Genomic DNA, 23,937 nt, shown 5'->3' with positions numbered 1-23,937 from the left:
GAGGTGTTCTCAGGAGCTTTAGAGACAATTTCTGTTATTAGGAGGCTTTTCCATCTTACATGCACATTTTTAATCGTAGAAATTAATAGATCCAAGAAGCTGCTGAACATTAGGGTAATAATGCTTTTCCCTCAGTCCAGGTCAGAGAAGTCTAGCTGTCAGATTTTCCCCTCCATAACTAATCCCGAGGTCAGTAGCAACTTTCAACCTGACTTCCATTGGCTTTTAGGGTTCTATGACATGAAAGATAAAGAAAGTAGGTAGTACTGGAGCTAGTGTATTTAAAAAACAAAAACAAAAAACTAAAGCCTCTTTCACCCTCCTCTAATAAGAATTTGTGATGATAGCTGTCACTTAGTAGTATTGCATTTTCAAGGTTAGCCCTGTGGAGACTGAATGTTTCTTCCTAATTGTTGTGATAGTCATTAGGGTAGTTACTACCATATGAATGACTTTGGCAGCCAGTTGCACAGGCTTTTCATAGGCACAGATTATCAAGCACATGATCTAGCCCAATTAAGCTTTTATAAAAAAAAAAACAACAACCTTTTATTAAAGTAAAATCACAAACATTAATTTCTAGAGACCTTAGAAATAATCTGGACCTATTCCTGAATTTCTCAAAGGAGGAAACAGAAGCCCAGGGAAGTTAAATGATTTGTCCAAATCACACACAACTAGTGACAGGACAAGGGTCCAGATCTCAGGACTCCTCCCTAGTACAGTTTCCCCTCTTGAGCACCTTAATTTCCTTCACAGAGTTTGTCTTCCCCCCTGCCTCTCTTGTTTTTCCTCATTTGTCTTGCCTTCTTTTTTCTCCCCCAACTTCCAGACTAATAGAAAAGTAGAGGAAAGAACGTGGAGTCATATACTTCATTTCACCTTCCACATTTCCCTGTAACTGTCTTTGATTAACTAGAAAGAGGTTTCTCTAGCAATTAGCTTCTATGCATCTTCTTCCCTTTCCTTTAAGAAATGTTCCATCTTCATTTTACAACCTCATTGTTACTGATGTGAGCTGTCCCCTTCTTAAGGGGACCAAAACTTTTGTTGTCTCAGGACCGTTAAAAATATAATTGGGAAAAAACAGCCATTCCACTTCAAAGCAATGTTAGAGAAGTTTTTTCTATGGGTCTTGTCTGCTCCTTGGGAAGGGAACGAGGAAGAGTAGTAACTTATTCTTATCGTTGGTGCATCAGAATCCTTAATGAACATTGATCAGGCCTTTTATTTACACATATCATAGATTGATTATGGTCCTTTAAGGTCTTGTTACATGTTCAATTTTCCTTAGGTATAGGGAGATGCTTTTTAAGCCCAGTTTAGGATCCAGTACTGGGAGTGGTAGCTGGACTCTAGTGGCAGGATTAGTGCACCCCCTGACAATTCCTGTCCCACCTGTAGAAGGCTTTCAGGATAGAAGGCTTTGTATTGATAGTTTTACCCCTCCTAATGTTTTATTAGTTTTTTCTTCTTGGTCATCCAAAAGTTAGCTTTAATAAAGCACTAGTTGAAAATGAGAAAAGTGAAGAAAACCAGTGTAGGAAAAGATAATGTTAAGAAGAGACCTCTGTGACAGGAGATCTTTAATGTGACAGTCTTTACTACAGCTATTTTAGGACATAGACATTTCAGACTTTAAAAAGCTTTTATAGTAAGCCTTTAAAATAAAAAGCCAGACTGCCCTGTTTGATCAAATATCCTACTGCCTTATCCATCAAACATATGTACATAACACAACAGATGATCACTTTGCAGGATTTATCTAGTCAAATTTATATGCCTTTGTAAGGAGTTTTTGACAAAGCTTAGAGAAAGCATGGAGGATTTTTTGAGGGACATGTTTTTGATATTCAAGTGAACAGTCAAGTAGAAAATTCATTTTATTAGTAATAGAAGAAATAATAGAAAAAAAACTAAAACCTTAGTGTTTCCCCTTCAAGTAACTTGTTTGGGCATACATGAAGTTGGACATATGGAGAGCTTCATACCACAGCTCACTGCCTTGTTCTAGTTTCTCATGCTCTTTTTCTTTCAGTGACTGAGTATGATGATTGGCTAGGCTATTCATGACAACCTTATTGGCATTCTGATGCCTGCTTCAGCAGTGAATTAATGGAATGGTGCATAGAAAATTTCCCCCATTCCTCAGCCAAATATGTCTTTTGCTTCCATCCTGGCTCAAGTAACAAAGTATCCAGATTATCTCTTTGATCCTGCCCAGGTATATGCTGTTGGTCACCAGAGATCCAAGCAATAGAAAATGGATAGATGAATGCCCAATGTGACGACTGAATAAAACATTTCTACTGGTATTGGAGTGGTAGTTTCATGTTGTATGTAAAAAGGGCTGAAGAATATTAATGTAAAAGTCTACTCACAGTAACTTCAGTGTTGCTTCTGAAGACTAAATTTCCAACTTTCCAACAAAGATGAAATAGATCTTGGGATGTAACTTCTGTTTGAGTTTCATTGCAAATTTCAGGGGCCTTCAGGGCCTACTCTCATTAGGCATGACTTAGAACATATTTGGAAATTTGTTTGAAACATATACCCTGTGATCACCCTTTGGTTCAATTCAACAAACATTTATTAAGTATTTATTATGGGTGAGGAACTTTGCTAAATGTTAAAGGATACAAAAATGAAGTAGTCCCTGCCCGCAAGAAGTATATTCTACAGTGTTTTATCCTTGAGCGTGTAGAATAGCATTCTGTAGCATTCAGTTAAGTTTTGAAAAAATTTCATATTTCTTAAAAAGTTGAAAGTGAAAATGAGAGAGAAAGTTTTTCCCTCCATAGAGACTACTTTACTCCTCAGTCAGCAGGTGAGGTTACCTCAGTTTATTTGTTCTTTTTTCTGTAAAATACTATTGGATGAGTGTATGAACATTGCTCTCTGAATCCATTCAAATTCATCTATGTATATTTACAAATGTTTCTTTCTGTATTCAAATAGAGCTTTGGAAATCCAGTGGGTAGCTCTTCAGTTAGGGTTTTTTTTCCCTTGTTGATAACAATTCACTTAGATTATGCCATCCAATAAATTTGTCTGATTCAGTTTACTGTTAAGTTGTCTGAAATATTCTATTAACCTAATACACAGCAAATATCTGTTCACGATTGGACCCTGGCCCTTTTTGGTTCTCTTCACCTGTGAATGAATGTACTGTGGCCCTTCTTAGGAATTGATGAGTTTTAACATCTTCTGCTAGAGGAACTGTCTTTGGCATTTCTTGCTTCGATGCACTTGAAAAGTGTCAAATTTTAATTGTAACTTTCCAAAATAAAAAGAAATACTACATATTTCTCTTGGCCATTTTACCATGTAATCAAATCTTCCTTAGTTAAAAATTGTTTTGAAATTTCATTTGCTATTTCCCATCAGTAGGTTTTGGGCAGTTAGGTTTGCATTTTGATGGACAATTTTCATTTGCCTACTGTCCCAGACTGTTATTAGTTGGAGGATTTAAAAGAGGTTTCACTAAGGAATCAGAGCAGCAAGAGACCTTTATTGTTGTTAATTTTTAACCCATATGTAGGAAGGCTTAAGGTGTAACATGAAGCACCCATGGGTGGTATCATGCCAGGCAGTGAGAGAAGGATGCAACCAGGGAGGCTGCCACATATCTGCCAACTTGCCCACCCTCCTTCCTGCCTACCCTTAAATTGAAGACAAGGAGCCTTGGGCTGGTTGAGTGGGTTGGAGGTGGGACCAAGATTAAGATTGAGGATGGAGAGGAAAATCATAGGATAGAACGACTAACTGAAAGAGATAAGATCTTAAGAGTCCAGATCTAAGTTTTTCATCTTATAGAAGAAACCTATAAAGGGGAAGTGAATTGGCCGAAGCAAGAGGAGGAAAGATGAGAGTGGGTGGTCATGCTCTCAGAGAGAGGCTATCCCTTTGACTTGACGTGCCCAGTTTCACCAGCTTTCCATCAGTCATCCTAGTCAGTGTAAAAGAAGGGCAGTCCTCCACCCTCAGCAGCTCCATAGTGTAAGCAACAGCCATTTTAACAAGTGCCTGGAATGTAGTAGCTGCTTAATAAATGATTGATTGGTTGATTTATACGGAGGAACCTTTTGTTTGATTTCCCATCTCTGATAGAACAGATAGGGATTTGACAGTGATTAGCCAGAGCACATCCTGCTGTCAAAGTATGGAGCATAGAACCATCCAGAGCAGAGGGAGTCAACTGCAACAGAGCTTGTACATCTTAAAGAGGCCCAATACTCAGGGGGTTTTGTTTGTTTGTTTGTCTTTTGGACTATCCTGCATATTTGCTGTGTTCTTGTAAGGTTTCTGTAGCTTACAGGGTATAGGTTAATTGAACCTTTGAACTTGGTATTTCCTTTAAATTGAGATTTGATTTCTACTGATATTTCCCATGGTCTTAAAAGCTGTAATAGATGTTTCTCTAAAGGATCATTGAGCATCTCTCCTTTTTTCATTTCCCTCCAGGATAAATTCCAACATTAGCTAGATTTTGGTTGGAGCTTTTTTTTTTGCTCCGCATCTTTTAGAGTCTTCTGTCCTTCTATTTTGACGAAGTCTAAACAAGTTCTTCCTCCTGGTTTTTTTGGGGGGGAGCATGGGGGTTAACTATAACATAACAGTAGCAACAGACTGATTTTTTTGTCTCCTGATTAGGAGTTACTCTTAATTGCTTAGGAGAACAAAGATCCATTAAAAGAGAAATTCCTTTATAGCAAGAATGAGGTACACAAGAAGTTGAAGCCTTGGTACTTTGTTATTTCAAAGACATTGTAACTATGCAAAAGACTATAAGTGAGGAAAGCTACAGCCTTAGTTTTGGAAACAATTTCTGGTACTTCCTAGGAGGCAGCAGCTACAGGGGCTGTACAAGCACTGGCAGTAGCAAAGTGGCAGCAATGGTACTTTCTGGGTAGCTGTAGAAGTCCTCCAGCTCAGGCATAGCTTGCCTTTCTAGGTCTGTTGTAGAAGCTTGTTGTCCAGAGCAAGGTGAATATTCCTTATCATGGCCACTTGTGGCCTGGCAACCTGAGGCTGATTCTTTCTGTATCTTGGTGAAGAGGCATTTGGAGATTTCAGGGAAGCATGGGACATGGAGACACTGTAAGAAAGTGTCTGACCCACACTGGAGACTATCTAATGGGAGGGCTTGGCTATTCTAGCAAGGAGGCTTTGGAAGATTTTATCCACTTCTGTAGGAAGAACCTTTCAGGCCAGGCAAGGAATGTGCCAGCAGCTAGGGCTGTGACCTGGAGTGGGCTTTGCAGTCCTCTGCACAGCCTTGTAAGAGGCCCTAGCTCCAGACTCTTAGGCAAGTGATACATTTATGGAAGTGTGGGGGCTGTTAGCTTGTAAGGGACCAGGAGGCCAAGAAGTATAGACATGGTCTTTTCTGAGAGGTGGGCAGCTAGAAAAGTGAGTGATTAGAGTAGGAGCCCTTGGGATTGTGGAAAAGACACTGCCCCAGGCGTGGCTACTCCTAGGAGGACAGACATTCCCTGGCTGTTCAACTCAGTCTGCACCATGTTTTTTAAAAAAATTTTCATTTAACAAGTATTTATTTTTCCTACCTCACCTAAGTCCCATTGGAAAAAAAGAACAAAACTCCTGTAAGAAATATACATTGTTAAACAAAACAGATCCTCCCATTTGGCTATGTAAAAATGTATGTTTTATTCTGCATCACCAGTCAGGAGGTTCATTATTGGTCTTTGAAATTATGCTTAGTCTTTGCGTTGATCAGAGTTCTTGAGTCTTTCAAAGTAGTTTGTCTTTACAACATTGTAATTGTTGTATTAATTGTTTTGATACTCCTGGTCACTTCACCCTGCATCACTTATGGTAGAATGATGTTCCATTACGTATCATAACTTGTTCAACTGTTCCTTAATTGATGAGGGTTCTTGCTTTGTTACTACAAAGTATATATGCTATAAAAATAAATTTTAAAAATAGTTTTGTACATTTGGGTCTTCTTTCTTTGTTGTCTTTGGAGTGTAGGCCTAATAATGGTATCACTGGGTCAAAGCATGTTTTAGGGACATAGTTCCAAATTACTTTCCAGAAGGATTAAACCAGTTCACAGCTTTGCCAACAGTGTGTTAAATATCTCTTTTCCTACAGCTCTTCCAAATTTTATCATTTTCCCTTTTTTTGTCAGGGTTGTCAGTGTGAGGGATGTGAAGTGGTACCTGTAAGTTATTAGTGACTGGCATTTTTTCAACTGACTATTGATAACTTGAATTTCTTTCTTTGAAAACTGCCTGTTCATATCTTTTGATCATTTCTCAATTGAGGAATAGATTTTACTCTTACAAATTTAATCAGTTCTTATTTATCTTGGAAAAGAGACCTTTATCAGAGAAATTTTGTGCTAAGATTTTTTTTTCCCTCAGCTGTTTCCCTTCTACTCTCAGCTGCATTTTTAGCTGCAAGGCACTGAGTGCTTTTAAGTTTCTTCTTACCTTTCTGATAGATACCCAGGTGGTGGAAACCAAGGAGTTGGAAAGAAGTATTTTGGGGAAGGCTTTTTAGAAGTTTGTAAATTAATTTATAAAAGTGTGTGTCAGATTCGTCCAAGTTTGATAGAAGCTTGTTTCTTGAAATGTTATGTTTGAATAAGAGTTTTAAATGTTCATTGCTCAGGTTTGTTTATACTCTTCCTAGAATCGGCAGTTTGGGGGATGGGAGACTTCTGCTGATGGGCTGTTTTCCTCTTTTCTTTTTAAATCTTTTTCTGGTTCACAAAACCAATTGAAATTAAACTTTTTTCTACAACTCATTTCAAACATTCCAGGTTCAGCATTGTGCAGATTTGCGTTTTGAAAGCCAAGGGTAGCTGCTTTTCTCTGTGTTTAGAGCTATTTCTTTTACGGGGATTAGGATGAAGAATAGAGAGGAATCCATTCTCTCCTCTGGATATTTCTTGCAAGTTCTTCATCACTGAGTCAAAATGACTTTATAAGTCTTTGATGCCACCTCACAAACTATCCAGAGTTAAGCCCTCATTCTGGAGCCTTATGTCCAACTTGTAATGGAACTGGTAATTTAGTTTCTGAGTTTATCTTCAGAACTTTCTCCAGCTTTTTTTCCTTGTTCAAGCTTTTTGCCTCTGGTGGGTGAGAAGGAAAGAAACATGCATTTGTTAAGCATCTACTATGTGGTAGGCACTGTGCTAAGATCAGACTCTACTTTGCCTTCTTCTCTAACATCCTTAAAGGATATGCTGTATAGTATAGTCATTGATCATACTTTTCTAGACTTTTCTGTTCTTTCATGAATGTGGAAGATGAAATCTCCTATACTCTCCTATGCATAGCCAGCTCTTCTGCCCATCTGTCAGTGGAGATATGATTGACAGGCTGACTGACCTGCTGAGCTAAATGGTCTTTCTGAAGGTTTTCCTTTGGACAGTGATTTTTCTCTCAAGGAGGAAATAATTGTTTGTCAGCATGTCATAATTAGGGCCACATAGACCCACTAATACTTTTGAGAAAGCATGATTACCAATGAATAATCAGTTCTTCTGCTTGATTTCTAAAGGATTATAATATATTAGGGCTGACAACAGAGTACAGTGGTCTCCTGGGAAAATACCAGTAGGAAGCCTTGTTGTGTTTAAATATATGTGTTTGATACTGTATAATAAAACAATATTTAAAACAGATGTCAGCCCAGTTTTGCAGATGATGAAACTGGTTCTCAGAGAATTTAGGTAGTCTTGTCCAACGTCACACAACCAGTAGGAGGCTAAGCCAGGAATCAAATCCAAGCCTTCTGACTCCTTGTCTGTTGACCTTCTTCCACTTGATGCTTCCCCTGAATGAATTTTACATATGTATTTTCCATATTGGTTTTGTGGCATGTTAGCTTTCACAACCTTAATGAAAATCTCTGCTTTCTTAGCAATAGATTATAGTGATGACAACATGCATGAAGCCAAACACCACCTCATTGGAATAGCTTCTTTCATGGATGACGCTAATGCGTATATGAAAGGACAGCTGGTGTGTGATCCTATCAGGGAGGACCTACTCTGGGAAAGGTAAGATGTTGTAACAACAATGTTACTTGCAGCTGCTGTGGGGGTGTAAGACCAATAACACCAGCACACGGGAGGGATGCTAGCACAGGTTCTTTGGTCTGCTTTTCTAAAGGAAAGCAACTTTAAGGGGTTAACAATCTTACTTTAATCAAACATATACATATATTATTCACTTAGTTCAGAGGAAAAGTCAGCACCCTGAACTTCAGAGAAAATACAAACAGGAATTACAAGCAGAAATTATATAAACAGGGCAAATACAAACAGCAGAGACCAGCGACAGGGCTTCCAACTGTCTGACCAAAAGCAATACATACATAATTACCAGAGAGAGAAGCACCGACATCTGGGTTTTCAAAGCTGGGGGGCTCCTTAATGGCTACCCAGAGTCTCATCTGGCTATATCACACGAACACTTCTCCCATGAGTGAGCCCCAAAGCAAAACACCTCAGAGTGTGTGTGTGTGTGTGGGAAAGATCTTACCGTCAAGCAAAAATACATTAACAGTACAGATGTACATCTTAATGTTTCATTTGAGGATTCCAAAAAGGTAAATGACCCTCTCTGTATTTTTCCCTCCTAGAGTTGATGAGGTTTGTGCATTCAAGAAAGGAAGAAAACAGTGAGGATCCAAAAAGATCTTAATAGGGTAGACTGTTAAGCTAAATATTATAAAGCCTGGGTTCAGAAAATCATCTGCGTGGTTAAGGATAAGAAAGTTCAGGTGAAAGTGATCTGGGTAATTTAGTGCTTTTCAAGTTGAGTCGTGTAACATGAAAGCCAAGAAAGCCGGTAGAATCTTAGGCTACATTAATAGGAGAGTATTTAAAGCTATAGAGAGAAGCAATAAAAGAAAGTGATAGTCACTCTGTATTCTGCATTGGTCAGATCATGTATTTGAGAATATTGGGGATTACGTTTTTGGAATAATTCTGACAACTTTGAGCATGTCTTGAGCAGCACAACCATGAGAGTGAAAAGAGTGACTCTACCGCCAGAGGCTTGGTTGAAGGTCACAGAGATACTTAGCCTAGAGAAGAGTAGAACTGGTGGAGGATACATGATAACTGTAGTAATGATCATGATAATAGTAGTAACTCTAGTATTTACATGGCACTATAGTATTTGCAGAGTGCTCCACATATGTTATCTCATTTGACCTTCACAACTCTGAGCGTAGGTTGGGGGAAGGAAAGGGATGGAATAAGCATTTACATAGTTCCAGCTATGTGCCAGGCACTGTGCTAAGTGCTAAGGTTGTCTAGCAAAGACTATCTGACTTTGTCATTGTTGTTAGATAAAGGTTTCATAGTGGATACCTGAGGTCACTTCTGTCTCTTGAGATTCTAATGATTGTGAGATTTCGAATGGTTAGTTACACAAATTAGCCAGTGGTGGAGTTAGGTTACACCAAGTTTCCTGATTCTTACTTCAGTGCTTTTTCTACTACACCAACATGGGATGTATTTTTGTGATTGTTGTCCAGAGCAATTTTAGGTTTTGAGATTTGGAGCAGTGAGCACAATAAATTTTCCTATGAATTCGAGTTTCTCTTCTCTTTTGATTTTTTATATTTTATGATAAAATTACGAAGTATGGTGTGATTATATCATTATTCTGAGTAGTTTTTCATACTTTCTAAAAATGATTCATCATTGTTAAATTAATAATTTAAAAAAACACTTAGGAAGGTGCTTATATGCTTATGGTAGGTTTAATCGATGGAATCCTTGCCTTTGAAAAGTTTACCATTTGTAATAGTCTGATCCTTTTAAATTGGTCTTCAGCAATTTTGTTGCCGGTGGGTAGAGAAATGTAAAGAACCCCTTAGGATCAGAAGATCGGGTTTTGGGCCCCATTTCCTCAGCCACTTAAATGTTTTGTGATTTGAGACAGAGTCACTTTTCCAAGCCACAGTATCCTCATCTGTTATAGCTGTTGCCCAAACCGTTTTCCAGCTCTTTAACAGTTTTGGAGATATTTGAGGCATAGATAAAATAGGATATAATCACTACTCTTGGGCTTACATTTTACTAGAGGTGGGGGACAATATGACACAGAGAAAAGGCAAAATAAATAGGGCAAAAGGAAGATCCAGACAAGGTACTTTTAGGAAAATCTAAAGACTGGGGAGATCTAAACCATATGTTTTCATGGGCCTCAAGTAGAAAAGGAAAGAAAAGACTACAGCAAGCTAGAAAGATGGTAAAGAGAGCTGAAGGCTGCTAATCATGGGTGGTGGAACCAGAAAAATCCCAAATCACTACTAGAGTGTTCTACTGGGGAAAGAACATTTTTAAAAGTAGCATGAGCTCCTTGACTATACAGATTACATACTTTCTCTGTGATTAAGGAAATGATTGTTTTTTGTTAATCTTAAGTTTCCTATTTGGGGTAGATGACAAATCTACTACGCTGATGCCTTCTTGTTTCCTAATACTTTTTCTCCTAAAGACTAACGAGCACCAAAGTAGCGATAGAGGCAGCATTTGCAGATGACTTTGACACCCCCAGGGCTGTTGATGCAATTATGGACCTCATTCACCATGGCAACAGACAGCTTAAGGCTGTTACTAAGGTAACCCATTAGGATATAGAATTCAGAAAATGGCAGCTGTCCACAGTTGTGTTGCTTAATACAGACAAAATATGTTTTTATCTTTATAAAGAATGATGAGAAGGGAATCCTGTTAACTTTATTGGAGAGACCTGTATTTTAACAATGGCAACCCAAGAACATGGGCCCAAGTAGTTCTTTTGTGTTTCAGTGTCTGGGGAAATCTGTTTCCTCCTTTGCCTTACTGTGATGCAATAGGTAAGACTTAGAAGAAGTCAGTGTGCCCCAGATCAGGGACTTGGGTTCTGCTCTTGGCTCTTTTTTTCAGGGGAGGGGGATGGTAATGGGAGGGGGGCAATGAGAATGACGGGGTGCACAGTTGAAGACTGGATCTCCCTACTTGTCCATGCTGATAGTGAAATGGCCACTCCACAGGCTTGATTCCCAGTACTGATCAGCACAGAAGCTTTAACCTGCTTCCTTTTTCCAGCTGGTCCAATTTACCCCTCCTTAGGCAGCCTAATGATTCACCATATTGGTGCCAGACTTAGTGTGGACACTCACTGTTTTTAGCTGTACTGCAGCTCAGAACTCTCGAGCTCAGACCAGCTCATCAGCCTCAGCCTTCCTGGTAGCACACCTGGCTACCCTTGACTCTTAAATTAACTAGGTTAACTTCAGGCAAGTCATTTAACCTGTGGGTCTCAGTGCCATCATCTGTGAAATGAGGGGCTTGGCTAGATGATACTAAGGCCCCTTTCAAGTTCGAAATTCTGTAGTTCTGAGATTAACAACACTTTTAAGAATGTTTTCTCAAGGATCAGATTTTTCATAGGTGTACAGAGAACTTTTAAAATGTGGTCAATTTTACCTGTAGAGATTCGGTCAGGTATCTGGGAATAGAGAATAAATTTACTAGAAGGAGTTTCTATCTTCTTTTATATTCTACCTAATTCTAACCTATTATTCTAATTAATTAACTCAGCACCAAGAAGGGAAATTTGTACTTAGATTTGCTTCCAACATGAGAATATTTTAAATATTAAATAAGAAAAATTACAAGCCAACCTTTGAATCCATAGAAGGCATTGATTAATCAGAGAAGTGTCATTGCAGTAGTGGGAAAACAACAAATGAATTTCCATGTGTAGGCTACAACCTAATAAGAGTGAGATCTTTTTGCAGTTTCCTTCACCCAGCTTTGTCACCTTAACTTCATTTTCCCTTTATGGGCTTAAGGAGTACAAACTTTCCCCTTTTACTTTATATCATCTCTGTCTCATTTTCCTTCCCTTCTCCCCCTTCCTATGTCCCCTAACTTAGACTGAAATCTCTTCTCAGAGGACTATAAACTAAAGGTACTGGCTTTTTTCTTTACCTGATGAATTAAAAGTACCTTGCCCATTGTGACTACTTAGACCCTCGGCCTAGAATTTAACTTTTCAAGACTGAAATGGAGACTGAAAGCCAGCCTTACCTGCATTCCTCTCTTCCTCACTCCAAAGTCTGGAAATCACTCTTATCACATGGCATGTATACTGTCTTCCTTTTTAGTATCTCACATGGATTCCAAACTGTGACATGAAAAGGGCAAGTGAAAAGTCTGAACGTATAAGTAAATATTAAATCAGTTGGGTTCTAGTCAAGCCAAGCTTGAGGGGTCATGTGTGGTCTGTACTTAGACTGACATGGTACTGTTCCTATTATTCATCTTAGTTACTCTTGCCTTCATTTCTGTCTTAGGGCAGGCTATAATTCCTTGTTTAGAGTCTGAGACATTAGAGTCAGACTTGCCCCTGAGAGGGGGTTGGTCATCAAACTGCTTCTATCTTTGAGCTCAAATATTTTGTTACACTTGGTTCAAGTTTCTTACTTGTCAAAGATTTGAGTTCTCCAGTCTTGACCAGTTTCAGTATTGGGGGAAAGGGGGGGTGAGGAAGAAAATAAGCATTTATTGAGTGCCTACTGTATACCAGGCACTGTGCTAAAAGCTTTACAAAAGATCTCGTTTGATCCTCAGCAGTCCTGTTGGGTAAGTGCTGTTATTATCCCCATTTTACAGTTCAGGAAACTGAGGCAAACGGGTTACGTGACTTGCCCAGGATCACATAGCTAATAGATGTCTGAGACCAGATTTGAATTCTGATCTTCCTGACTCCAAACCCAGTACCCTATCCGCTGTTCCACCTACCTGCCCAGTTCTTTAGAAGCCAAGTAGAAAGGAATGTGTCCTAGATCAAAATACAATAGACTTGCCACCAAAGTACAATTCCATCTTTGGACAAATCACAACAGCCATGTTCTCTTCTTTTTTTCTCTCTCTTTGGGGTAGGCGAAGGTCAAGTGAAATAGTTGAGACTTCCTAAATACTGTGCCAAGAATGAATATAGATCAGGAGCTAATATACTAAGTGGCAAATAAGCAAGTTTAATGTAACCATCGATGAACAGAAAAATTGGGGTTTGTTGTTATTTTTGCTCTCAGACAGCTTTACAAAGGAGTGCAGGATCTCCACTGGCACGTGCTTCTTTTTAACCATTCTAGTAAAGCCCATTGACAGAATCTAGATGATATCCATTAAAAACATTTGTGCTGTTAGATCATGTAAAACCCTGACCACACTCTATTTCCTTATAGACTTCACCACCACTAGTAGTAACAAGCCTATAGGAACGTGGCTACCTGCAACGCTGGGTCATTTCCTGACCCTTTTATTGAATGGATTTCTAAAAACTTATCTTAGATTTGCTCTAAATCAGAAATTTAGTCCCCTAGAAAATTCTCTATTAAAATTTAGTCTCTTAGACTGAAGTTCCACAGAGTTGTTGATGAGGACAAAATGAAAGAAAGGAGTGTGAAAAACTTCTAAGGTGCATTCGTCTAGGAGGGAAAGTGCTAACCTAGGATTCAAAAGATTAACCTGGGTTTGAGTCTTAATGCTTGCCCCTTCCTAACTGCCCAGCCTTGAGCCAGGTACTTCTCTGAGCCTGAGTTGCCACATAAATCTGGTATTGTTAACCGCCCTGCTTGCCTTATTAGGGGCAGTGCAAGAATCAAAGGAAATAGTGTATGTAAAAGCATATTATAAATGAGTTGGGGTTTGGAGTTGTGATTTCATTGAATTCTCTAAATCCGAATCAGCAATTGGGTGGCAACTTTATTTTAAAGAGTTGTAACTAGCCTGGGGTCAGCATGGCAGTATAAGTTAGAAGTGAATGCAAATCTTCCCAACTCAGGTTAGCTAGAGGTAGAAACCCATTATTCTTAGCTTCCAGGAAAGGAATGGTTGTTTTAAATCATGAAGGGCAGGGAGGGTTTTCAGCTTTTCAGCCTTCCTGAAGTATGTTTACATTTAGGCATAGAGCCCAAATTTTATCTCTTCACACCGAGATAAAGACTGAGTTATAAACATAATTTGCAATTTATAACAGGAAGCTAACTGTCCTAGAAGTCCTGCTGTCTATGGTGCCATAGTTTCCTATATTGAAAGCTTTTTGGACACAGTTGGAATTTCTCTATCAAGTAGACAGGTAAGTCATACTGTCCAAAAATCTTAACCATAACAGTATTCTCTAAATGCCAATCCAATAACCTGTCTTCTTGTTAAAACTTTTGCTTACTGAACAATTCTCATGTGACCTAAACGTGTTCCTGAGTCAGCAAGAGAAAAGCAGGAGTTTGAAACATGGAAACTGCCTCTTGCCCACTGAGAGAAGTAAATTTATGCAATAGGCAGGAAAAGAGCTAATAAGAACCGGGGCTGGAGGTGGGGGTAGGGGGGTGAGGGGGTGGGGGGGAGGTGGGCAGGATAGTGTATTACAAAACAGAAATAGATTCAAGCTGACAGCTGGTGTTTCGGGAATCTGGAGGGGTGCTTAGGGAGGGAGAGGGAAGAAATAAGCATTTAAGTTCCTCCTATGTGCTAGGCACTGTGCTGCTGCTAAACACTTTACCAATATTATCTCACTTGATACAACAGGCCTGGGAGGTAGATGCTATTATGAGCCCTACTTTACATTTGAGGAAATTGAGGCAGACAGAGTTTAAGTGACTTGGCAAGGGTCACAGAGCTAGTAAATGTCTGAAGCCAAATTTGAACTCCAGCCTTCCTGACTCCAGGTCCAGCACTCCCTACACTATACCACCCAGCTGCCTCTTACGAATATATCAAGAACCAAAGAAGAGATATGAGAAGGCACCTTCCCCCTCTTCCTTTGTCCTTGCTCCTTCTTTACCTCTCTCTTTCCATTTAGTCCAGCTTTGGTGTAGAATATTGCATAGAACATCAGATTTTTATTTGTTGTGTTGATTGGTTTTGCCAAGTCTTTCCTCTCTTTTATAAAAACAAAAGAATTTTCTGTTATAACATATAGATCTCAATGGAGAATGGAAGAATTTATGACCAAACAAGATAGAAAACATTAGGAAATGCAAAATTTTGATTGCATTAAATTGAAAAGTTGTTGTACAAACAAAGCCAATGCAACCAAGATTAGGAGGGAAACAGAAAACTGGGAAAGAATTTTTACAACCAGTATCTCTGATAAAGGCCTCATTTCTAAAATATACAGAGAACTGAGTCAAATTTATAGGAATACAAGTCATTCCGCAATTGAGAAATGGTCAAAGGATATGAACAGGTAGTTTTCAGATGAAGAAATTGAAGCTATCTATAGTCTTATTTTAAAAATGCTCTAAATCACTATTGATTAGAGAAATGCAAATCAAAACAACTCAGAGGTACCACATCACACCTGTCAGATTGGCTAACATGACAAAACAGGAAAATGATAAATGCTGGAGAAGATGTGGAAAAATTAGAATACTGTTACACTGTTGATGGAGTTGTGAACTGATCCAACCATTTTGGAGAGTAATTTGGAACTGTGCCCAAAGGGCTATAAAACTGTGTATATCCTTTGACCCTGCAATACAACTTCTAGGTCTGTATCCCAGAGAAATCATAAAAATGGGAAAAGGACCTACATGTATGAAAATATTTATAGCAGCTCTTCTTGTAGTGGTCAAGACCTGGAAATTGAGGGGATGCCCATCAAATGGGGAATGACTGAAAAAGTTGTGGTATATGAATGTAATGGAGTACTATTGTGCTATAAGGAATGATAAGCAGACTTCAGAAAAACCTGGGAAGACTTACATGAACTGATGCTGAATAAGGGGAGCAGAACCAGGAGAACATTGTGCAGGATTACAGATACACAGTATCTGTGATGACTAAGTTTGATAGACTTAGCTCTTCTCAGCAATGCAGGGTTCTAAGACAGCTCCAAAAGGCTCATGATGGAAAATGTTATCCACATCCAGAGAAAGAATTATGGAGTCTGAATGCTGATTGAAGCAAACTATTTGCTCTCTTTCTGTTTTGTGTTTTGTTTCTTCTTTCTCATGGTTCTTTCCATTGGCTATAATTCTTCTTTGTAATATGACTAATGTAAAAATATGTTTAATGTGAATGTATATGTAGAACCTATATCAGATTGCATGCTATCTTAGGGTGGGGAAAGGGGAGGGAGGGGGAGAAAATTTAAAACTCACAAGCTTGTGGAACTGAATGTTGTAAGCTAAAAATAAATAAATTTTAAAATATAAAGTATAAATCTCTGGAAAGGGGAAGGGGAGGGATGGGAGGGGGGAAATGTAGTTGATACTAGAACAAAAGATAGCAATAAAAATCTATTTTTTTTTTAAAAAGTATATAAAAAAAGATGGGTTAGGAAGAAAGAAAAACAGCTTTAAATGAATTAAAGATGAATCTTTGGCATTAATGGCCATTTGAAGAACTATTATCCACATTCCTATGTTTGTGTTTCTTCATCTTGAGGCATTTGACCTGAATATTTCTCTCATCTTGAATTCTTTAGTCTCTAGTTCTGTAGTACCATTTGCCTGTTACTTGGATCATCACAGCCACGAAACTTTTTGAGATGTACTCTCTTTAAGGACAAACACATAAAGAAACCAGACTTAGAGGTCTAGAGCAGTAGTGAACCTGACTGATGTAGTCCATTATTTAGCAGTGTTATTTGGGAGCTGCTCAGAGACTTATGTGCAAAGATAAGTTTTCTATCCTCAGAACATTTTTTAAAAGTTTGTTATAATTTTCCCCCAATTGCACATACAAACAATTTTTAACATTTTTAAAATTTTGAGTTCCAGATTCTCTCCCTCCCCTCCTCTTCCTGAGGTGGCAGGCAGTTTGATACAGGTTATACCAGTGTGATTATGCAAAACATATTTCCATGTTAGTCATTTTGTGAATGAAAAAACAGATTGTAAAAAGTCTGCTTCGGTCTACATTCAGACTCCCCTCAGTTCTTTCTCCGGAGGTGTATAGCATTTTTCATCCAAAGTCTTTTGGAATTATCTTGGATCACTGTATTGCTCAGATTAGCTAAGTTATTCACAGTTGATCATCAAAGTATTGCTGCTATTGTGGACAGCATGCTCCTAGTTGTGCTCACTTCACTTTGCATCAGTTCATGTAAGTCTTTCCAGGTTTTTCTGCTCGTCATTCTTATAGCACAGTGGTATTCCATTACAGTCATATATCACATCTTGTTCAGACATTCCCCAATTGATGGACATCCCCTTGATTTCCAATTCTTTGCCACCACAAAAAGAGCTGCTTTAAATATTTTTGTACAAATAAGTCCTTTTCCCTTTTTTAAAAAATGTCTTTGAAATACAGCCCTATTGCTGGGTCAAGAGTACCTCACAACACTTTGGTGTCCAAGTTGCCCGGGAATATTAAAGCTTTAGGTTCTTATGAAGAAAGCTCCTGTCTCTTGCCTGTGCCCAACTTCTCTTGTGCGAGCTGAAGTCCAGCCAGGTGGACTCGCTGTGATTGCATTTGTGGATCCAGTTCCCTTGGCAAGGACCTGGAAATAAAGTTCAGGAGCTTGCATTAATTTCTGTATCGTGTGGCTGATGGAAACACTAAGTTTACAGGTGGAATATCATTTAAAAGTGAACACTTTCTTTGCTCAGTTTTGCTGGTAATTGATTTTTTGTTGTAATCCAAGCTCCTTTGCCTTCCAGAATATCATATTTCAAGCCTACAATCCTTTATGTAGAAGCTGATAAATCTTGTGTAATCCTAACTGTGACTCCTCAGTATTCGAATTATTTCTTTCTGAGAATTCTGGAATTTGGTTATAATATATATTATATATATTTTATATATATATATATATATATATATATATATATATATATATATATATATATATATATATAATATTCCTAGGACTTTTCATTTTGGGATCTCTTTCAGGAGGTGATCAGTGGATTCCTTTCAGTTACTTTTTACCCTCTGGTTCTAGAATATCAGGGCATTTTTCCTTGATAATTTCTTAAAAGATGTTCTCCAACCCCCCTCCCCCGATTTTTTTTTACCATGGCTTTCAATAATTTCCAATAATTCATATGTTATCTTTCCTAGATCTATTTTCCAGGTCATTTGTTTTTCCAGTGAAGTATTTTACATTTTCTTCTATTTTTTCATTCTTTTGATTCTGTTTGATTCTTGATATCTCAAGGTCATTAACTTCCATTTGCCCAATTCTAATTTTTAAGGAATTATTTTCTTCAGTTAGTTTTGTACCTCCTTTTCCATTTGGCCAATTCTACTTTTTAAGGAATTGTTTCCTTCAATGATTTTTTTGTGCTTCCTTTACCAAGCTGTTGACTCTTTTTTCATAATTCTTTTCCACCTCTCATTTCTATTCTCAATTTTTCTTCTACTTCTCTGATTTGATTTTTAAAATTCTTTTTGAGCTCTTCCAGGAGGACATTTTGGGCTTGAATTCAATTCATATTTCTCTTTGAGGCTTCGTTGTTGTCCTCTTCTGAGTCTGTGTTTTGATCTTCCCTGTGACCGTAATAGCTTTCTGTGATCAGGGTTTTTTTTTTCTCATTTTCCAGTCTATTTTGTGACTTAAAGTTGAGCTCTGCTTCTGGGTCACAGGGGACACTATCCCAAGCTTCTTGTGCTGGGGGCCAGGGATTTGGTTACTGACTTGGCTGTTCCAGGACCTCCAGAGGTTGCCCACTGTGCTGGGGTTGCCCAGCCTAATTGTGCCTGTTGCACAGGAGTTTCCAGGGCTGGTAGTTAACCCATTGCACTGGGACTGGAGGCCTCACAGCTGGCCTGCTATGCCTCTGGCCTGCTGAGCTGGCACCCTGGGCCCTTGATTGCTGATCTCTGCTGGAGCTAGGGACCTTCTGCTGGCTTGCCTGGACACCACCTGTGCTGGGCTGCACTCCTTTTTTACCCAAGTGAGACACACCTTTCCTGAAGTCTTTCTAGGTTATCTTGGGCTGGAGAATTGTTTTGCCCTGTCCTTTTGTGAGTACTGTTGCTCCAGAATTTGTTTTGCAGCTTGATTTAAAGTTGTTTGAAGGGAAACTGGGGAGAGCTCATGCAACTTCCTGCTTTTTCTCCACCATCTTGGCTCCGCTTCTGTTAATGACATTTTTAAAAAACATACTAGAATTTATACTCATTCATTCAATAGAGAAACTCAACACCGATAAAATATAAAGCTTTATGGCAGGTGTTGTGGGGGTATACACAAATGCCGAAGGAATCGTTCCTGTTTTCAGGGAGTGTTTGATTTGTTGAGATAACTTCTCTATGAACAATGCCAGGAGTATTATCTTTTTGGGGTTTTACTATATGCCGAGAGCATTTAAGGAATTTGAGGATATTCAGGATTTGTGTGTGGTGTGTGTGTGTTTTTGGTTTGTTTGTTTTTAAACCACAACTTGGATACTTTGTTTCTAGTTCATATTTTATCACCATTATTTTCTGTTTTGTCTAACTGCCTTTAATGGATGAGAAAAAAAGTCAAATCCTTGCTGTCAGTGCTCATAAAACATATTCTGAATGAATGACTGACTCAGAATGCAGGGCATTTTACAAAGAAGTGTTCTTTTTTTTCAGAATGAGTCTGCCTTTTACTCTGAACACAAAGCATTGTGTACAAGAATTGTGACCCAAGGCTCCTTTACTGTAGTCTAGCCAGTGCTCCTCCCGCCCCATTCCTCCAAATCTTTAAACACTGCTTACATTCTACAGATTTTTGAAACCTGCATTTAAGAGTGTGCAGAAGATCCCTGCTTCTCAGGATGAAATTGTGAAAGGACAGGGACACCCCCATGCTGTTTCCTCTCCTTGTCAGAAGCAGCTAATAATTAAGCTTTCCCCCTGTCCTCAGGATTGATTTGGCTCTTTCACTTTTGTCTCTGTAACAAAACAGCTTTCAAATCAAGGAATAATCACTGAGAATGATGATAACAGTTTAATAGGTGCTTTAAGGTTTGGCACACATTTCCCTTGCACCAATCATGTGAGGTAGGAAATGCTAGCAGCATTCTTCGCATTTTACATATAAGGATACTGAGACTCAGAAAGGTCCAGTGACTTCTGTTACATTATTGGATTACTTACCTTACGTGAGTCCTTAGTGTAGCATGACTGCCAAAAATTTAATATGATCTTAGGCTGCATGAAAAGTAGTGTCCAGAATGGGCTAGGAGGGGATAGTCCTCCAGTGCTCTGTGAGACCACACTTGGGGTTGTATTCACGTCTGAGTGCCACCCTTTAGGAAGCACATTGATAAGCTAGCATGCTTCCCAAAGATCACTAGGATGGTGTCAGGACTGGACCCTGCCTTGTGAGCAATGAGATGGTTAGCTTGGAAGAGAAAAGACCTTGGGGTAACGTAGTCATCAGGCTTTGGAAGGGCTGTTTTCTTCCTGTTCTTCTATATGGTTCCTGTTTGTCATTTCTCACAGCACAGTTAATATTCCATTACATTCATATGCCACAATTGTTAGGCATTTGCTGGTTGATGGACATATACTTTATTTCTAGTTCTTTGCACTCTATTCCTAATGGAGAAATATTGAAAGCTTTTTCATCAAGATTGGCATGAAGCAAGGATGTCTACTGTCATGGTTATTAGTTGATGTAATGTTAGCAATGCTAATCATAGCAATGAAGAAAAAGAAAGAGGTGTTCATTGGCCAAAAGGAGGCAAAATTATTTCTGTATTTCAACAATGAATTTTCCCAACTTTTGCCATCTTTGTTAGTTTGATCAGTGAGAAGTGCTACCTCAGTGTTGTTCCAAATTGCATTTCTCAGATTTTTAGTGCTTTTGAACATTTTTTTCAGGGGGTTATTGACAATTTAAATTTCTTTTGAAAATTCTTTGTTCATAATTTTGACCACTTAATGATTCAATATTCAAATCTGTATTTGTCAATTCTATTTAGGTTTTATTTGTCAGACTTTTTATCAGTTACTTAATATGATTTTTATCACAGTTTGTATCAAGGTTCTAGCTTCATCGATTTCTAATTGTTTTTCTATGTTATGGAAATTTTATGTGATTGAGATGGTCTGTCTTGTTTTTTACTTTCTTTTCTATCTTAGGCTGGTCATCATGAATTTTCCCTTATCTATGCTTATGAAAACTATAGCTTTCAATTTGTATACTTCACTCTTCTTAATATATTTACTTTGGTTGCTGGTTTGAGAGTTTAGTTTTGTCAAATGTGGAATGAGGACAAAGTTTAAGGGGAGTTGAAGACTAGTAGATACTTGATGGCTAGACAAAATATTTATAAATAGCTTTGCTGAAGTTTTGTTCTTCTTGCTATCTGAAATACAAATACTCCATAATCAAGCACTTTCTTTATATAAATGTTATCCAGACCAAAAAAAAAATGCTTACTGTAGGACTAGTCATTGCATCAACTTTATTGAACCAAATCAAGAAAATTACTGTTTCTGTGAGCTGTTCATCAGGACCCAGACGTAGCTGTGTTTTTTTTATAATGGAATTTTGTCTGTTTAAGTTTATTTCAGAAAATAGGAGCTCAGCTACTCTGCATAGTGTGGTTGATGAGCTAGTGCAGTTTCGTTCCAAGGTCCGTCAGTACTCCCTGGCTGCACCAGAAGGCACAGGGACTGCCCCATCTGACCTGTCCAAAGAAGCCAAGAAACTACAGAGAGAGAAAAGGCAACAGCTGCTGTTAGAAAGGCAACCACTGCTCCAAGCTTGCGATAGCCTCCGGCAGAACCTTGCTGCCTATGGAATCAATATTAAGGTTAGTTAAATACCTTATGCTTTGTGTAAAATATGCTCCAGAATTTTCTGAAGGGAGTGGGGTGCCTCTTTTTTTGGAGATGTGCCAGAAGGTACAGATTTTTAAATTCCTTATATTGAGATTGGAAGTGTTGCTACCGTGTATCTTAAATAATGTGCGTTAGTTGGAGAGAAGAGATTTATGCATTTTGTTTGACAGTTCCTTAAAAAAGGAGTATTTGAGTGGCTGTCTTTAAGTAGCTTGCAAACTGCTTTTCTTTAAGGAGTCCCTGAGACCGAAAGGCACCAAAATTCTCACCAGAAAAAATGATAAAGGCTTTTAAGATCCCCCTTTTTGAATTTTATTCAAAATCTTGCCATCAGGCATGCTTATGTTTTTTCCTTTTGATCTGTTTCTTCTTTCACAACTGTGACTAACATGGCATTATGTCTTACAAGATTGCATATATATAACCTATATCAAATTGTTTACCATTTTAAGAAAAGGGGAGAGGAAGAAGAAAAATTTAGAGCTCAAAATTTTGCACAAATGAATGTTAAAAATTGTCTTTACATATAATTGAAAAAAATAAAATACTATTTTTAAAAAAGAGTGCTTATGTGAAAAAAGGTAGCTTTTTAATGATGATTTTCTTTTCTTTTGATTTATAGGATAGGAGCAGTATTTCTACATGGGAATTGCTGGAACCAGGAACAGAGGAGCAAAAAACTGGAAACTGAAATGGATTTAATGAAATGTGTTCTTTTATGGACATAGGATTCAAGGTTTACTATTGGAAGAGTAAAACTTTACATTAAGGTTTTCCTTTCTGCTGTTAAATCAACATTAAAACTAAATTTTAAACTGGTAGAAGTTGCTTCATTTCTATTAGTATGTTTGAGAGATTTTTCACTTTCATCAGCTGTATAATAACATTTATAATAACTGACTTAGTTTGCATTGTAGATAGAATGTTCAATTTAGTTAAAGAGAAGGACTAAGCCTATGATTTTGTTAGTAAAGAGAACTGTCAGGTGAGGGAACTTCCTAAGACAATGTAGGTCAGTCAGTATATTCTCTGTATTTTATGGTCTTTGAGATTTGCATAGAGCACCAAGAGGTTTCATGACTTGCCCAGAGGACAGTCAGTATATATCCTTGACAGGACTTGAACCTGAGTCTTCCAGCCAGTTTTCTATCTGCTGTGCCACACTTCCCCTCAAGTTAGTTACAAAAAAAGCCCATAAAGCAATATTAAACTCAAGCAACTAAAAGCCCAAGGATTATAGGACATGAGGATAGACTGGGGAGGTAGGCCAGTATTTTCACAGTTAGGGAATGCTTTAGGGGTGGTTAAGACAGAACGCATCATGAGAGCTGTCCATAGTCAGTGACAATTCCCTTCTGCCACCTGGGCAGAGACCATACGCTATATTTGCCATCCAGTCAGGTTTAGACCGACAGCTGAAAAACTGAGAGCTATTGTGTTGGGCCCAGCCTGTGAGACGGACACGATGCCAGGACCACTGTGCTTCGGAATGAAGTTCTCAGTGATTTTCTCCCCAAAGAGTGACTGACACATCAGTGCCACTATGGTATGAGGTCACCATCTGCTCCATGAAATCAAGAATGATTTGGTGAAAGCAAAAGCCTATGTAACCAAATCCTTTTTTCTCTAGTGTTCAAAGCACGGTCGTTTTTGTTGTCTGTGGATGTCATCTGCAAATAGTTGAAAGGTGAAATGGCCCCATAGACCAGTTATTTTGAATTAATTTTTTTTTCAGTCAGCAAAAATTCATCTTCTCCCTTCTCCCATCCCCAAATTGAGAAAGAAGGAAGAACAAAGCTCCTATTAAAACATGTAGCCAGGCAAAACAAACTTCTGTATTGGCCATGTCAGAAAAAAAAATATGTGTAATTCTGCAGGTAGGCAGCACATTTTATCATGAGGTCTCTGGAATCATGGTCTGCCATTATACTGATGAGATTGCCTAAGTCTTTCAAAGTTGTCTTTACATATTGTTATTGTATGAATTGTTCTGGTTCTGCTCACTTCACTCTGTCTCAGGTCATACATTCCCATGTTTCCCTACAACCATTCTCTTCATTATTTCTTAGAGCAAAAGTATTCCAGCCCATTTCATACCGTAACTTGTTCAGCTATTCCCCAGCAGATGTACACTCCCTCAGTTTCCAATTCTCTGCTACTGTACAAAGCTA

At 38.3% G+C, this 23,937-nt stretch overlaps 1 protein-coding gene across 1 annotated transcript in view; it reads left to right on the top strand.

Moving 5' to 3' along the window:
• CARS2 (cysteinyl-tRNA synthetase 2, mitochondrial) overlaps positions 1-22,587 on the top strand; it is a 62,911-nt gene extending 40,324 nt beyond the window's left edge. Inside the window, exons 11-15 of the mRNA XM_036755100.1 lie at positions 7,903-8,041; positions 10,497-10,620; positions 14,031-14,129; positions 21,487-21,738; positions 22,389-22,587. Coding sequence (XP_036610995.1) covers positions 7,903-8,041; positions 10,497-10,620; positions 14,031-14,129; positions 21,487-21,738; positions 22,389-22,457 — 683 coding nt within the window. The 3' untranslated portion in view covers positions 22,458-22,587. The remainder of the gene's footprint in view (positions 1-7,902; positions 8,042-10,496; positions 10,621-14,030; positions 14,130-21,486; positions 21,739-22,388) is intronic.
• Positions 22,588-23,937: the final 1,350 nt, after the last annotated feature.

The sequence above is a fragment of the Trichosurus vulpecula genome, chromosome 4, assembly GCF_011100635.1.
Source record: "Trichosurus vulpecula isolate mTriVul1 chromosome 4, mTriVul1.pri, whole genome shotgun sequence".
Classification (NCBI taxonomy): Eukaryota; Metazoa; Chordata; class Mammalia; order Diprotodontia; family Phalangeridae; genus Trichosurus; species Trichosurus vulpecula.
Note: the sequence above shows the minus strand (reverse complement) of the source record. Positions and strands in the feature narration are given on the sequence as shown.